The sequence below is a fragment of the Branchiostoma belcheri genome, unplaced genomic scaffold, assembly GCF_001625305.1.
Source record: "Branchiostoma belcheri isolate BF01 breed outbred unplaced genomic scaffold, Haploidv18h27 scaffold171, whole genome shotgun sequence".
Lineage (NCBI taxonomy): Eukaryota > Metazoa > Chordata > Leptocardii > Amphioxiformes > Branchiostomatidae > Branchiostoma > Branchiostoma belcheri.
This window is the reverse complement of record NW_017803169.1, coordinates 222,827-238,756: the sequence shown is the minus strand read 5'-3', so window position 1 is coordinate 238,756 and position 15,930 is coordinate 222,827. Positions and strand designations below refer to the sequence as shown.

The 15,930-nt window shown below is 40.3% G+C and overlaps 1 protein-coding gene and 1 long non-coding RNA gene across 2 annotated transcripts in view; both read right to left on the bottom strand.

Annotated features, from left to right (window-relative positions):
• Positions 1 to 15,040, bottom strand: part of LOC109466924 (adhesion G-protein coupled receptor G7-like) — a 27,252-nt gene extending 12,212 nt beyond the window's left edge. The window contains exons 1-8 of the mRNA XM_019764799.1: positions 14,698 to 15,040; positions 13,222 to 13,635; positions 8,934 to 9,120; positions 8,088 to 8,323; positions 7,610 to 7,723; positions 6,372 to 6,478; positions 5,280 to 5,423; positions 4,746 to 4,840 (exon numbers count right to left, since the gene is read on the bottom strand). Coding sequence (XP_019620358.1) covers positions 4,746 to 4,840; positions 5,280 to 5,423; positions 6,372 to 6,478; positions 7,610 to 7,723; positions 8,088 to 8,323; positions 8,934 to 9,120; positions 13,222 to 13,635; positions 14,698 to 14,809 — 1,409 coding nt within the window. The 5' untranslated portion in view covers positions 14,810 to 15,040. The remainder of the gene's footprint in view (positions 1 to 4,745; positions 4,841 to 5,279; positions 5,424 to 6,371; positions 6,479 to 7,609; positions 7,724 to 8,087; positions 8,324 to 8,933; positions 9,121 to 13,221; positions 13,636 to 14,697) is intronic.
• LOC109466928 lies at positions 713 to 1,884 on the bottom strand. Its single transcript, XR_002140047.1, has 3 exons — positions 1,864 to 1,884; positions 1,202 to 1,349; positions 713 to 837 (listed from the first exon to the last, which is right to left on the bottom strand). It is a non-coding gene; the product is annotated as an uncharacterized LOC109466928 (long non-coding RNA).
• Positions 15,041 to 15,930: the final 890 nt, after the last annotated feature.

Sequence of the window (15,930 nt, the reverse complement as noted above, 5' to 3'; positions counted from 1 at the left end):
CTTGTAACACGCCTCATTGAAGGCGAAAAACCTATTCTAGTTTTCTACTCTGAGGCTCAGTTTTTCCAAGGTTAGTAGAACTGTTCCTCCTTGGCACTATAGGTCTGAATCTTTGTCAGAAACTGTGGTGTACGTGATAAATGGCGTCACACATATACTAAATAGTGATGACCCATTTAAAACCACAATAAGGAAATACCCGGGACACAACAACATAGCGAGATCCAAGAACACCAGAATAACATAGAAAAAAATGTAGAAATCTAAAAAAAAGTCTGCTTAAAAAATACCAAGAATTTCAAACAGAAGTAGACGAAAGTTTACTTCACATTCGTATACAGAGTACAAAGCACATACTAGTACACGAGAAAATAGCAAGTGGGTCAAGGAACTGTTATGAAATACGGGCGACTGTCGGTCAAGATACTAGTAGCCTGGTAGCCAGACAAAGGCAAACTTCCCAAAAATTTCTCTACGTATACGGTGACGAGTGATCAACCCGCCCAGCAAGTTCAGGATATAACAAGATGTAGGTTTGTTGTCCACAGTCAAGTGAAACACTTAACAAATAGACATGTGACACTGCAAAAACACGGCTGTGATAGCAAAATTTACACTGATACGATTATGGCATATTTGAACATAGGAAGTACCATTAAAACATACCTTTTCATGATCAATAGCTTCAACCTGTCCTTCGTAGGTTCCTCTGTACCTCTACGGCTGGGGGTACTGTCCGCCCGCACGGCTGCCCGCTCCCCGCTGGCCCTCCCGGCCATCCGCCTGCTCTCTGCTCGCCCGGCCATTCCTGTCCGATCTGGTCCCCGCTCGCCCCGACTATCGAACATATAGGAAGGTGTACCAAAGATTAATGGGTTTTCCGAATTCAGAGATTTTTACACTTTCCACTCGGTTGAAAACAGTGAGTCGTTCATTTGCTTGCAATTGATAGGGTCTATAAAGTAAAGAAGGCTGTAGAGCATTATTATTATGAACATATAGGAAAGTACACAAAACATTTGAGAATATAGAGATTTTGGCCCTTTAGTAAGATACCTTTTGCTATCTATAAGGGCAAATAGTTTCATGGACAAATCAGTACAAAATAACCTACAAGTGAACGTTCTGAAACATATTGGCCTAACATGTCTTACAGCATTTGTGTGCACACATTCAAGTTACCCAACAAAGTAATACTAACCTGATTCTGTCGGTGGAATTCCGAAGGTTTACTGGGGAAGGTTTCCTCAGAAGCCACGGGAATGGTCCTCTTTTCAAGACTATTAGATCATCGCATCAGAGAACACGTCTGTTCCATCACACAGCTACAGCCGGACTGAGGTTTGGGACTGGAGTTTGCGAGAAAGAGTCTGGAAACTCCGCCCCCTAGTCAGTATCATGTTTCCTAGATCCCATCCTATTGGCCTATCTTAGAATAACAGTAACCTAAACTGGGGGTATCCATTACATCAGAGTAATGTACACCGGGCTATCCAGTGTCCAGCGTGATTAATTATTGTCACCTGTCATCCCGCACACCATGGATGGAGAGCACAGGTTCAAGCAAAGGTCAACGACCCCTTGAACAGGGATCTGGCCCGCGAGGAGTGGGTTTATTTAAACAGATCACACAGAGAGAAGAAATTATCTGTATTTTGGGAACCCAGGATAGGTCAAAGAATCAAAAGTTAAGTCCAGTTTCTGATAGAGTGAAGTGGAAAGTGTTCAAGCGGGAACTTCACCATATATTATAGTAAAGTAAGTAAGTACATGTATGTCATTATATCGCCAGGGAAGAACGGCTGATTTCTCCTATACGTGTCTTCGGTATGTAAGGGTGCGGTCAAGGTCAACGCCAAATACCTGGTAGCTTGAGTGACCTCGGTTCCGATGGGTGACCCTTACAAGTTCGTAAGATAGCTGCCGATGTTGTAGAAAGTTCTACCCGGCCGACCACTCTACTCTCTACTCTAGATGTACGTACCCGGAACAATGACACAGGGGCCAGAGCTACATAGTAACGTGACTGTATTCTCTCCTCTCCGATTCTAACTCTCTCTTTTGACTACTAGAGTACATGGGTTTTATATCCTCTATCCACCTACACACAGATTTCTTGGAACAAGGGCATCATACTTCCAGTATCAGCCATTCTAAATCACTTCATTAGGCATTAGTGGAAAAGCCCTGACCATTACCAAATAAGGCAATGTCCAGCCACTGAGACCCTGGTCCCCTACCGTCAGGAACCCATTAGTTCTTCCTGGGTCATTAACTAGATGTCTCTCAAAGATCTCTTACATTTCTCAGAACAGGGGAAAGTGATTCAGTACAAGAACAAGAAAGTGTTTTCCAGCCTACTGTACAAGAAACTTATATAACCTAAGATACTTATTCTTATCAATATACTACAGGCTAGAGCACCCTATTACAGGTACATGCATATACATGTAGCCCCAAGACAAATAAAAAGGAGTGAATCCTATCTAGTGATTCTAATTTTTTAAGCGCACAACATAAATTTGCCTGGGCCTACAAAAACGTAACTGATTTTGGACCCCTGGTGGCTTTCCTCGTACTGTAGCAGAAATTCTGGATTCTTTCAAAGGCCACAGCAAGTAAATTTTATGGATGACATCCGCGAGCGCATTAATTTTCGTCTAATTTTGGAAAAAAAAACATGAAATTTTGTTGCCTTCTGACAGTGGTCAACATGCCGAAAATGGGCAAAGATGTCTGTTGCCATGCCGGAAGGTGGATGGCAGATAACTAGGAAGAGAGGAGACAAGAAAAGGCTCTGATTTATTGTTTGTTTCTTACTTTGATCATGGAGGTAGAAAAAAGGCCTTTTTTCTACCTCCATGCTTTGATGCAGTGATATGTGATGCTGACTGTGTATAATTGTGATGTTCCTACTGAATCAAAACCATTTGTACAATGATTGAGTCAAAATTTTACATTGTAGGAACCTTGTTTTTTTTGGCCGGCCTTGTTTTTTTTTTCGCCCGCTCGCATTAGATTTGGAGTCTGCGGAGGATGTCATCTATAAAATTTACTAGCTGTGGCCTAAATTATATGTGTACGTATATGAAAAGAACAATTGTATCAAGAACGGCACAGATTAAACACAAAATCGTCGCCTGTGTTTTTTTTTAAACATCATACTTGTTGCATTTAAGATTTCAGCATACAATATGCTTCAATCAAATGCAATATGACTGCTGTACAGCACAGAAACAAAGGCTAATCATGTAAAATCCTACTCGCGGTTACATACAAATTATACAGATGCTAGTGCGATATGATAGATGCTTATACCGACATTACAATATACATACATAGGTACAGTACAGGGCATGCAATACCAATACGTTCTACTGCGGAATTTTATACCAATAAGGCCACACCGACACCGCATTTTATGGATGACATCCACGCGCGCATTGATTTTCGCCTGTCGCCCTGAAAAAAAAAGATCACCTCCTCTGAGGCTCTGGCCTGGCTCTAGGCCTGGGTAGTCCATGGTAGTCAGCGACAATACGGAGCCCTGCACCCAGGCTATCGAATTTGAAGCTCCACGACTCAAGAACTCAGTACATAAGTACAGTACCGATTCATAAATGTCGAAAAAAGCCAGCATGTACCGGCTTGCCGTATACGTCGCTAAGTACTGTCACGAATTCACAATACCAGCTTTGTATTCCTGTGGTTTAGTAGCATTCTTATTTTGGGCCGAATTTTTTTTATTCGGCCGCGCGCACTAGTTTAGGGGTGTTCAGAGGATGTCATCCATAACATTAAATCGGTGTGGCCAAATCCTCCAAAAAGGTGTCAAAATCTCACCTCTGGGATAAAAAGTTCATGACAACCTTGACAGGATAGCCCACCTCCTGAAGTGTCTACAAGCCAGATTCTACCATTTTTGACACAGCTCTTTAAACTTTAAATGGCCACAAACAGACGGAAATCTGACCTTTCACCTTCAATGTCCAGAACTCAACCTAATCACACCACTTGGGACTACTTTCCTCAGTGGTTTTCAAAACATTCTAAACCAAAGTGTTGTTTTTTTGCAAAATCAGTGAGTATGAAGCCTTGTCCATCCCATCCCCCCAAAAACTGACAAAAGGGCTCCAAATTTTCCAAGAAAAACGAATTTTTATTGCTCTTTACTATATTCCACCCTAACCCGATATTCTACACGCATGCGCTAATAGAAATCCATTCACCAGTTTCCCATCCCCAGAATGCAATGCGAAAACAGGGGGTCTAAACTCATTTGCATAGGACAGGAAGGCATCCATCGGAATGATCCTGGTGACGTTAAACAGCTTGTTTTTCACTGTGTTTTGAGGTGTTGGGGCACTTTATGCTCAACAGTAATTAAATTACTATGGGGCGAATCTGACAACAAATAGAGAATGAAGTTTTTGTGTTCTTTTCAACATGAAACATGTGGTTTGTAACGTTACAGCATCAGTACAGCGTTACCACTGTAAAGTTACAAACCACTTATTCAAAAACATTCATTCTCAATTTGGTGTCGGATTCAACCCACAGCAAGTTAATGCCCCAACACCCCAAAACACAGTGAAAAACAAGCTGTTTGACGTCAACAGGATCATTCCGATGTCATCCTGTCCTATGCAAATGAGTTTAGACCCCCTGTTTTCGCATTGCATTCTGGGGATGGGAAACTCGTGAATGCCCCACAGATCTAATAATGTGAATGTGTCAGACGTTACCTGGTCGGCCCTCTTCTTTCTTCTTGACTCTGCTGCAGAACTGTGGCGTTTACGTTTATCAGGTTGTCTACAGTTGTCAGAAGGGAGTCTCCGATCTATGGTATAAAATAATAGCCTCCGTTGCAGACACCAGCAAGTTTTTTCGTGCCATTATTGTTTATGTTCATGACAGCACATACAAACGGATTTCGGCAAGGAATCGGAACCTGATATATAATCAGAACTTGGCAAAGTTGACTCTTCACGCACACCTTAAAATACGCGTAAAGGTACCGTTTCTTCACTCGCGTGTCCCTTAATTTACGCAAGACTTAAAGGTGTTCTTAAAGACACGATGTTGTGCATTGTGACAAGGAATCGGAACCTGATAGATATCGGATTTTGATGTCAATGAATTCATATACAATCCTTCTCTTGGCGGCTATGTAGGATGGCCGGCTATATTAAAATAACGCGTTAAAAACTCTTCCCCACCGCCGCGGGGCCTGCACAGGAGGCTACAAAAGACGAGGAAATTGTAAAGTAAAATCTGACCTGTTCAGTCGCGCTAGCGTTGACTATTTCCTGTAAAGTGTCTGTAATGGAGTTCACTTCACTAGACGAGAGAGTTTCGGCCTGTGTTGTGATCAGCTGCAGTTCCGTTGCCACAGACAGAGCCGTCTCGTTGTTTACTACAATCTGAAAAATACAAAAATAAACCCCCGCTGCAGTACTAACGAAAAGCGCTAGAAGGAGCAAATTTAACCATCTCAAATATCATCATAACCAACCTTTTTAAATTATCATTTTTAATGGTAGTGTATGTGTTGGATAGCTGGTAACTCCTATTACAGTTGTGGTTACCTATGTGAGTTTTAACATGAAAGCGTAATTCTTTGAACGGTAGAGCTCCTATATCATGGGACAGTTTGGTGTAAACACGTACCTGGGACAGTTTGGTGTAAACACTTTCCTGGGACAGTTTGGTGTAAACACTTACCTGGGACAGTTTGGTGTAAATACGTACCTGTGACAGTTTGGTGTAAACACGTACCTGGGACAGTTTGATGTGAACACGTACCTGGGACAGTTTGGTGTAAACACGTACCTGGGACAGTTTGGTGTAAAAACGTAGCTAGGAAAGTTTGATGTAAATACGTACCTGAGACAGTTTGATGTAAACACTTACCTGGGACAGTTTGGTGTAAATACGTACCTGGGACAGTTTGGTGTAAATACGTACCTGGGACAGTTTGGTGTAAATACGAACCTGGGACAGTTTGGTGTAAACACGTACCTGGGACAGTTTGATGTTAATACGTACCTGGGACAGTTTGGTGTAAATACGTACCTGGGACAGTTTGGTGTAAACACGTACCTGAGACAGTTTGGTGTAAGTACTTACCTGGGACAGTTTGGTGTAAACACGTACCTGGGACGCTTGGTGTAAGCACGTACCTGGGACAATTTGGTGTAAACACTTACATGTGACAGTTTGGTGTAAGCACGTACCTGGGACAGTTTGATATAAATACGTACCTTAGACAATTTGATGTATACACTTACCTAGGACAGTTTTGTGTAAACATGTAGCTGGAAAAGATTGATGTAAATACGTACCTGAGACAGTTTGGTGTAAATACGTACCTGAGACAGGTTTTGTAAGTCAGTATCACACATGAGGAGGACAGGCTGGTCCCACACTGCAGCTCCATTTTGTGTGATCCGACAGAAACGAGAGGCCAGGGGCTTATCTGTGAGTTACAATAAGAAGACGTGTACATGCCAAGAACACTTGAGGGTCTAATGGCCAGGGTTAATTTCTCAAAATCTTAACCTTCGAATCTTAAGAAGGTCCAATTAAAAAGCGTGCCCCCATGTCGATAGAACGTTAGGTGGGATGTTGTTAGAAAGGTGTGTTTTAGGTGAGCCATGGAGTACTAACTGGCATCAGTAAATCAAACACGTCCCACTTTCTTTCTACCTTAGGGCTTAATATTATGGATGGCATCCTCTGAAGACCCCTAAAGTAGTGCACGCGGGCGAAAAAAAATACAATTCCGGCCCAAAATAAAAATGCTACTAAACCACAGGAATACAAAGCTGGTATTGTGAATTGGCGGCAATATATAGCGATGTATACGACAAACCATCACATGCTGGCTTTTTGCGGAATTTATGAATCGGCACTGTACGCATGTAGTGTGTTCTTGAGTCGAGGATTTTCGGTAGTCTGGGTGCCCGTCTCCGTATTGTATCTAACTAACCTGAAATACCCAGGACTAGAGCCAGGCCAGAGCCTCGGGGGACGTGATCTTTTTTTGAGAACAGGCGAAAATCAATGCGCACGCGGATGTCATCCATAAAATTAAGTCGGTGTGGCCTTATCAACGTACAAAGCTGTTGTGTTGCTCCTTATATATAATCATGCGGTCTACATTCAGGTTATGCAAGTAAGTAAAAAAAAAAACGTCGTTTCCGTGCGTTATTCTCTTTGCTGATACCAATGAATGAGGAAATCTGTGCTCCTTTATTATTATGAAAAATATGCGGCAACAACATGCACATTATATAAAGAAAAAGACAATTCCCATGTCTTTGATTACCAGATGATTCATAAAACTTTAATCTGAAATACGCCCTGGTAAAATAAATAAACTCGAAACTGTTCAAATCCGCCCTGTTCACTGGTTATACATGTACACATCAATGCACAATATCATATCTTTAAGCACCTTAATGCATATTACGTAAAGGTACACATGGGTGAAGAATCGGAACATTTACGTATGCTTTAAGGTGTTTGCAAAGAATGGATTTTGTGCAGTAATACATCTATCAAAGGTTTAACAAATATCTCTCAAATATGCCGATGTGTTACTGACCATTTCCTTCGTTACAGTGTTCAGCAGAGTAGGAGAAACTTCCGCCGTATGCACGTGGAAAGGTCACCTGTCCGGCTTCATTGTCAACTGAATAAGACTCCTCCTCACAGTTGTCTGTCGTAATGGACAATAATCATAACTCGATATGGATAATAATTATAACTCTACATTGTAGAATAACAACCCAAATGGAGGGGGTAGATTATCCTGTTTCAGAAGATGGTGTAAGAAGCTGTCGTTGCGAAATGTAAAAAAAAAAAGTTCCAAATGACCAGGTAACTAACGGTATCAGGAACCAGGTATATACCAGGCCATAGCTCACGTATGATGTACGTAACGTATCTGTACCACCCCAAACTTGACGCATAGACTGTGAAACGTACGATATCAATTTTAGTTACGTTATTTTGACACGTAAATGTTGTCATATGTCACATATGATGATATCATAACCATGTCAAGTAAATGTAGCACCTACCTGAAAAAACTAAGACTTCACACAGGGTCAGAATCCGGTGGAAACCGGGAAGACGAACGCCCACGTACCGCCCCTTCATCCCCAGACAAGAGACCGAAATTGACGGCCGGTTCACGTTGATTTGATGATCGCCACCACACTTGGGGTTCTCGCTGACCTGGTCGGAATCCCCGATGTGAATATTGAAGGGGTTGAGTCGTCCCGAACAACATTCTATCCGGTTGAAGATGACTACCCTGTTGTTATTAAAAACCGAAGCCATAGCAAATGGAGTTTTATAATCATATCGTCTTATACAATGTTTTAACACCATATAAAAATTGTTTTAACAAGTTAACTTAATAGATTCTTGATTAATATAGTCACGAGAAGGTCTTGGGACTTGCATCTTAGGACATTCCTGTGCCAATGCAAGTATTGATTGACACACCCACATGAAGCAGACTTAGATATAGATTATAATTTGTTGACTGTTGCTACTGGATGTACAATTAAGCTCATTAAGTTCACATGTTACTAACTTCATACGGATGAAAGGTAAAAAAAAAACATTTTATTTTCAATGGAGCACGCTTTGAATATGTTATGCATATACTCAGCACAAAAACTTTGGAAACTTAAATTTGATCAAAGACATTTCGGTTATTGTGAAAAAGAATTATGTATAATTAACAAGCTTATTTATTAACATTTACATTGATCCTGTGTGAGTTTCTGTGCACTTGATTCATAAATCATAAATCATAAATCATAAATCATAAATCATAAATCATAAATCATAAATCATAAATCATAAATCATAAATCATAAATCATAAATCATAAATCATACGTGTTGTACACGTACCTGTCGACCATATACGACTGACCAAGATCCACCCACCAGCTTGGATCAGTTTCTCCCCCATCTACAGTGTGTGTACAGGTACCAGGCTGAGCGAAGAAGTCGCCATCAGTGTTCCCGTCTACGGCACGGTCTGCAGGTGCATCCGAGCTGGTTTGGTACGCAGGCTTCCCCAGGGCGAGATTGACACCTGTTACAGACAAGAGGACTATTATCATCAGTTAGTGTTGTGTAGGTACCGCCTTCTTGTTTGTACGTACCGTACGTTCCTTATGCGGGAATGTTTAAGTGAATAGAGACGATCGGAGACGTTTTAGTATATATAGAATCCGGCAGGCATAGCCGTACCCCTCTGAAAGACAGAACGTGCGAATTCTGTAATCATTTATATGTTAAAATCGAGATACACTTTCTATTTGACTGTAGAGCGCCAAGAACTATTCGCTACTTTACAATTAGACAAGACATGTAAGAAAATGTCAAAGCAGGACACGTTTAAACGCTTGATGTCATGCAAGAACGAATGTATAGCAGATAATCTATGTAATTATGTTTCCAAATTTTTCAAAAAGAGAGAAGAAAGGACAACTAACAGTAGACGATAGGTAGTATATAGTATTGTTGTAATTTATTGTAGATGTTATAGATTCCTAGCAATTAGCATTAGGATATAGCGTTTCAGTATGCAATACTCTTGTTTTGCATACTGCATGTCCTCGTGCATTTATCACATCTGGGCAAGAACATGCAATAAAGATCCATATCATATACAAAAACAGCTAATTGGATATGACGAAAGACATGTTGAACTGGAAAGGCCGACATTTCCTTGCTTGGGACAAAATGCAGCAGATGGCTTCACCACATCCCCCGTAGACCTATCCTCCTTCTGCACAAATGGACTGTTCCTAAATGAACCCTGTCCAAAATATGTAGTGTTCCAATTTTCTAATATACCCCCATGCAGTAATGGAATCTCCCAACGCCTTCTGCTGTTGGAACATGTAGAACCCTGGTAGAACCCGAGTGCTCTAGTTAGAACTGTCGGTTGGGGATTTGGGTTATCAAGCTAAATACAGTCCCTGTTTTTACTCAAAATGACGTAAATAAAAGTATTTTAAAGAGTTGAATCTGATATAGTGAACACTATTGTCTATCTACGTATTTGGTGAGCTACCTTAAACCTGAATTCAGGTCATTTGGTTTTCGTATTAGCGCATAGGAGCCAAACATGTACATTTTTGGTCAAAATAGCAAAAAGTCCCATTTTACACAATTTCAAAGTGACACACGCCAAAAGCGTAAAGGTTGTATCCAAGGATCTCCCATACGAAATTTCAGGTCATTTGGTTTTTAATATTAGGGCATAGGAGCCAAAAATGTACATTTTGGGTCCGGAAATAGTCCAAGAAGCCCCATTTTACACAACCTTGAAGTGAAGTATGTCAAAAATTTGAAAACTATTCTGTCGAGATGTGTCCAAGGTATTTCCATACCAAATTTCAGATCATTTAATTTAATTACGAGGGCTCCAGACCCCAAAATGTATATTTTTTGCCTGAAAATGACCCCCCCCCCATAAAAACAAAATAAGACAATTAAAACAAAAATTTAAAAAGTCCGGGGGTATTTGCCACTCAACCTCCATGCCAAATTTTAGGTCATTTGGCTGAAAAATGGTAAACTTGAATCCCTTTAAAGAACTGGCAAGATGAGGAGAAGAGGCGGAGAAACATGAGAGAAAGCAATATGTCTTCACCACGTGGTGTGGTGAAGCCATAACTAAATTATTACGAGTTAATTAAACGGAGGAGAGTATAGTTTTGGAGAGATATTAGCATTCATCAGAAGGGTATAAAATCAGTTTGCTTTAGTGTGGATTTAGCGGCATAACTTTTGAAGTCATGGATTGATGTTTTGGCAGGCATGATTGATTTTTGGCAGGTAGGTGCGGGGTACCTGCGTCGTCGAAATAGGCCGTGTTTAAGTGAAGTCACCCAAGGCGCTTTACATGTGGTTTACCCCGAAGCCGGTTTCAAGTGGCCCCTTCTGAACGCTCCAAATCACATTGAAAGCGCCTCGATCCCAAGCCATTTCTAGAGGTGGTTTCGAATCGGTTTTCCCGCATAGCGATTTGCGTCTGAACGCGATGTGATTTCAATGTGACTTCACTTGGTCATGGATTACGGGGTGATATTTCTTTATCTATACGTTATGCCAAATTTTACGTGTCAGCAACTTAAAAAGTAGTAATGGTCAAATAATGTGTCAGTTCTAGGACGAGCTTCACCGCCTCTGGCGGGACTACGTCGGCATTCGGCCGAGATACGCTGGGAGGGGGGCACCAGGAAGCAGGTCGTTGACCTCTGACAATAATGACACGCTATCTTCCGTGTTTTCATCAAACAACATTGAATGTAGTTTCGGTGAATCGTGATCGGGCACGTTTTAAAAGGAATGTATGGCACGTGGACCAGATGTGAGGAATGTCAGTTACCCGAATCGCGGTTTGGGTGACTTCACATAAACACGGCCTTTGTCGTTAGATAGCAGGATAACTCGAGTACATGTATATGTAAATGGTGGTTAATGATTTTTGGCAGGCAAATTAATGTTAGGGAGGCCATGGTGTGGCTTGTGGGGAAGTGCGATGAGCCTTTTTTGTGGCAAAATTTCGAAGGGCAATTTATCTCTGCGTTTATCTAGGTTAACGACCTTCTGGCTAAGGCAGATCAGCTCTAATGACCAGGAGCGACACCGGAAAAGTTGTAATAACTGTTCTTGTAGCAAGAAAACCATTCTGTACACAAGAAAAGATTACTTGAACTAAGAGCTAACTGTTCTGACTTGTAGCAAGAAAAACCATTCTGTACACAAGAAAAGATTTCTTGAACTAAGATCTAACTGTTTTGTAGACGAAAACCATTCTGACACAAGAGAGTATTTCTTGAACTAATACCTAGCTGTTCTTGTTGCAAAAAAATCTTTCTTCACACAAGAAAAGATTTCCTGAACTACATGTAAGAGCTATCTGTTCTTGTAGCAAAAAACATTCTGGAAAAGATTTCTTAAACTACATTTGTAAGAACTGTTCTTGTAACAAGAAAACCATTTTGTACACAATAAAAATAAATATACAGTTCCCTTTTGTCTTTGTTCAGGTCTTAGTTCAATAAATCTTTTGTTATGTACAGAATGGTTTTCTTGCTACACGATATATACAGTACCAAAAGTTCTTTTTGTTGTTTTTTATATTTTCTTATGGGAAGAATTATGTGGAGACAATTTTTCTAGAATGGGCGTCCTTAAATCTTGATTTTTCTTTTCAGTAAAGAAATATTTATAGAGGAAATTTTAACTAACAAGAATAGAATTCTTTTAATCTTAAAATTTCTTTAGTAAAGACAATATTTCTAGGGAAGATTCAAAATTATAAGATTAGAATTATTTTACTCTTAAAATTCCCCCAGACTTTGGTTCTTGTCTTTCTCGGCGAACACTAATTGGAAAAGCAAGAAATTTAAGATATCTAAATTTATGACAAGAATAAAGCTCTGCTTAGTTTTTCTTCCTTAAAGTTTCTTGTTTTTGTTGACTGGAAACCATTCTTGTTTTTCTTAGCAACATTTAAGAAAATACAACAATTAAGTTCTATTTTGAAATTTACGAAATAAGACTCTTATTTTGCCTGGTAATGTTCAAGATGATGTAAGAACGTTTTTACTAACTTTCTAGTTTATTCTTAACTTTTCTGAACCCCTGGTTGGTTGATTCAAATCCCAGAATGCAGTTAGGGGGGTTTGAACATTAGTCAGATGTGGAATCCGTGCTGGTACTTATTTGATATTAATTATTGACTTTTGTCAGACTTAAAGTCAAAATCATGTTAAAAAGGACCTTGTGTACATGTGCAGCAATGGTGATCGTGGTCAGCTTGCAGAAGAAACCAACTTTGCAACAGAAAAAGCATGAAACCAAACAAATAGAACGTAAGTGCGCCCCCCTCCCCACCTAGAAGAAAAATCTGTTGACATTGTTTTTAAATTTTAGACTTCATAGCCAAAATATTGTTACGTCATTGGGGTTGATTTCAAAGTCAAATCATATCACTGCTGTGTATTTTTGGTAGTGTACATGATAGCGTAAACTGATGACGACACCAAAACATGTCTGTTGATCTAAATTCCGATGCGGATGCAACCATTATCAACATAATCATGAAATGTACAACAATGAACGCAACATTTTTTTTAAAGTTCCAAAATTGAAAATGCAATCGTCTGCTGCTGACCTGATGGAGAGGCTTGACAGATGAACTTCCTGTCTTCGGCGAGGTTACATGGTCCATCGTTCCATGAGTTACTGTACATGTCGGGATAGTACTCGGCACAGTTCTCGCCGTTACCGATGTTGCTGGGTTCTCCTGTAGCCCATGGTCTGAAGTCGCCCAGAGGAACGTTATCGTCCCACATCCAAACTCCCTCCTGGTGGACATCAGTCAGTCCAAAACGGAACCAAGCGTTCTTGTCGATGAAATTTTTCAGATAGATGAGGAAGTTGTTGGTTGTGCTGTCGCGGGGCATGGCAAGGGTCCCCCCGTCTGAAGAACACCTACTGACTGCACCGTTGTAGGTTGCCGTGTCGTTGAAGGCCTTGTAGCACAGACGACTAGGCTGATGGTAAAAGTACCCTGGCTGAGGGCAACCTATTTCAGAGCGAATAAAATTATTATTTCAACTGCATTCACTTAGTACACTCTGTATCTTAAAAGTATGATTAAAAAGTATATATTACATCAAGCATGAAAACTGACCTACTTCTGAGGCCATCCACGTGACAACCAAAAAATGCCCCGAAATGTGCAGACATTCATTTAATAGCAAGTGGTATGATGTACATTTGGTAAAAACCTCAAACCAAAAAATTACCATCTTTGGATTTACAGCACTTTTGTTGGGCAAAAATCATGTTTCTTGACAACCCTAAAACACTGTATTGTTTTGAGACTGAACAAGCACTTTAAATTAGATTTTTGAAACTTTCAAAGGTTTCTTAGAAAAGCAAAACAATTGCCCTTTTTAGCCTAGTTTTTGTTTTGCTCTAATGTTCAAGCGTTTGTTCATAATTTAGTCCTAAACTTTTGAACTTTTCATGTTTTTGACATGCCCAAATCTGCGGAAATGGCAAACAAAACTTGTTTGGACAGTTAACATAGAGACGATCGCTTATGACCGGAAAGAAAGCTATTTCGAGGGGTTGTGTACCAAGTACTATCACTGTGCAAAATATGACCCACATCTATTTTTTTACCCCTGCCACCATTGTTTGATCCTATATCATATATCAAAATATCAATGGTTTATTGTGGCGACTTAAAACAACCATACAGTGGCAGCTTTTTAGCTGAATTATAGTATGGCAATACAAAGATGATTATTATTACACTTAATGTACACTATTAATACTTACACAATACAACTTAAAATGCCTTACGTTAGGCCTGGACATATTAAAACCATTCCATTAATGTGATAAGACGTATGAATACATCAATCGTGTCATGTATCGTTGTGTAGATCAACCAGGAAAGGCAGTGTAGTCTTGCGATACCTCTCAGTTCTACATTTGATCTGTGTTACAGTATGTTTTGATCTACACATCCTTACAGATATTTTCTATCTCCTAATACGTTACGTATGGATGAAACATACGTTTTGCCACACGTGTCATATACGTGGCGTCTTGACTCCAAAATAAGTACACGTACCTGCTTCAGTAACTGGAACCAGCAAACCCCAAACCGTGAGGAAAAGCGCTACTTCCAGCACAAGTGCAGCCAGTCGCCCTGCCGCGGTCCGTACGTAACCCTGCCTAGCCATTTCCGTGGCGGGTCACACACACAGAATTAAGACTTTCAAGAATCAAACAAACACTAGTAACGCGTTTGAGACGGACTGCAATTACGCTTAGTGTTCGATCTATACCTAGAACGCCCCCACGTTTCCTTGTTCCTGTTTCGTGGGACTAGTACACTTGCAACATCTGGTGTACCTCAAGATAACTCCAAACCTGTCGACTAGAACATTACTCCCGACCCAATCCTCTTAACAATGCCCGGTACAGTTGAGTTTGGCAGTATCAACGTTCGGGAGACCATATTTGGCTACGTGTGTCAGGGGCTTGACAAGAAGCTTTGATCGAGTCAGTCAATATTTGCACGACACAGCAAACTTATACCTACAGCCTCAACCTGGCGTACGTGTTTTTTACCTACATGAAAAAAGGAGGTATTGTTTTTGGCTCGTCTGTGTGTGTGTGTGTGTGTGTGTGTGTGTTTGTTTGTGTTTCCGCACATTTGTAGTCAGCATAACTTCACAACGCCTTTATGGATTGTGATGATATTTGGTATGCTGGTAAGTCTAGGAAGACGAAGGTCAAGGTCAAATATAGGCCTCCTGGTGAATGACCTTGGTAACGTCGTGTCGGCCATGAATGAATCACCGAGTGAATGAATGAGTGAATGAATGATTGAATGAGTGAATAAATGAGTGAATGACTAAATGAATGAATGAATGAGTGAATGACTGAATGAATGAATGAATGAGTGCAGGAATGAATGAGTGCAGAAATGAATGAGTGAATGAATGAGTGAATGAATGATTGAGTGCAGGAATGAATGAGTGAATGAATGAGTGAATGTCTGAATGAATGAGTGCATGAATGAGTGAATGAATGAGTTAATAAAAGAGAATGAACGAATGAATGGATGAGCGAATGTAGACATTTATTGATCATACATTACCACTAGTTTAAGGAAAGGTTACAACAAAGGAATGGCTTCTATTCAATGCATATATGTACATGACTATGCCGGAACTAGCACTATATTTATAGTCTATTAAGTAGATTCAGCCTTTCCTCGCTTCTCTGTGATGGAGAAAAGGTATACGTAAGAATAGATATGTTTTAGGATCAGAGGTTTGTCAAAGGAAAACGGCTA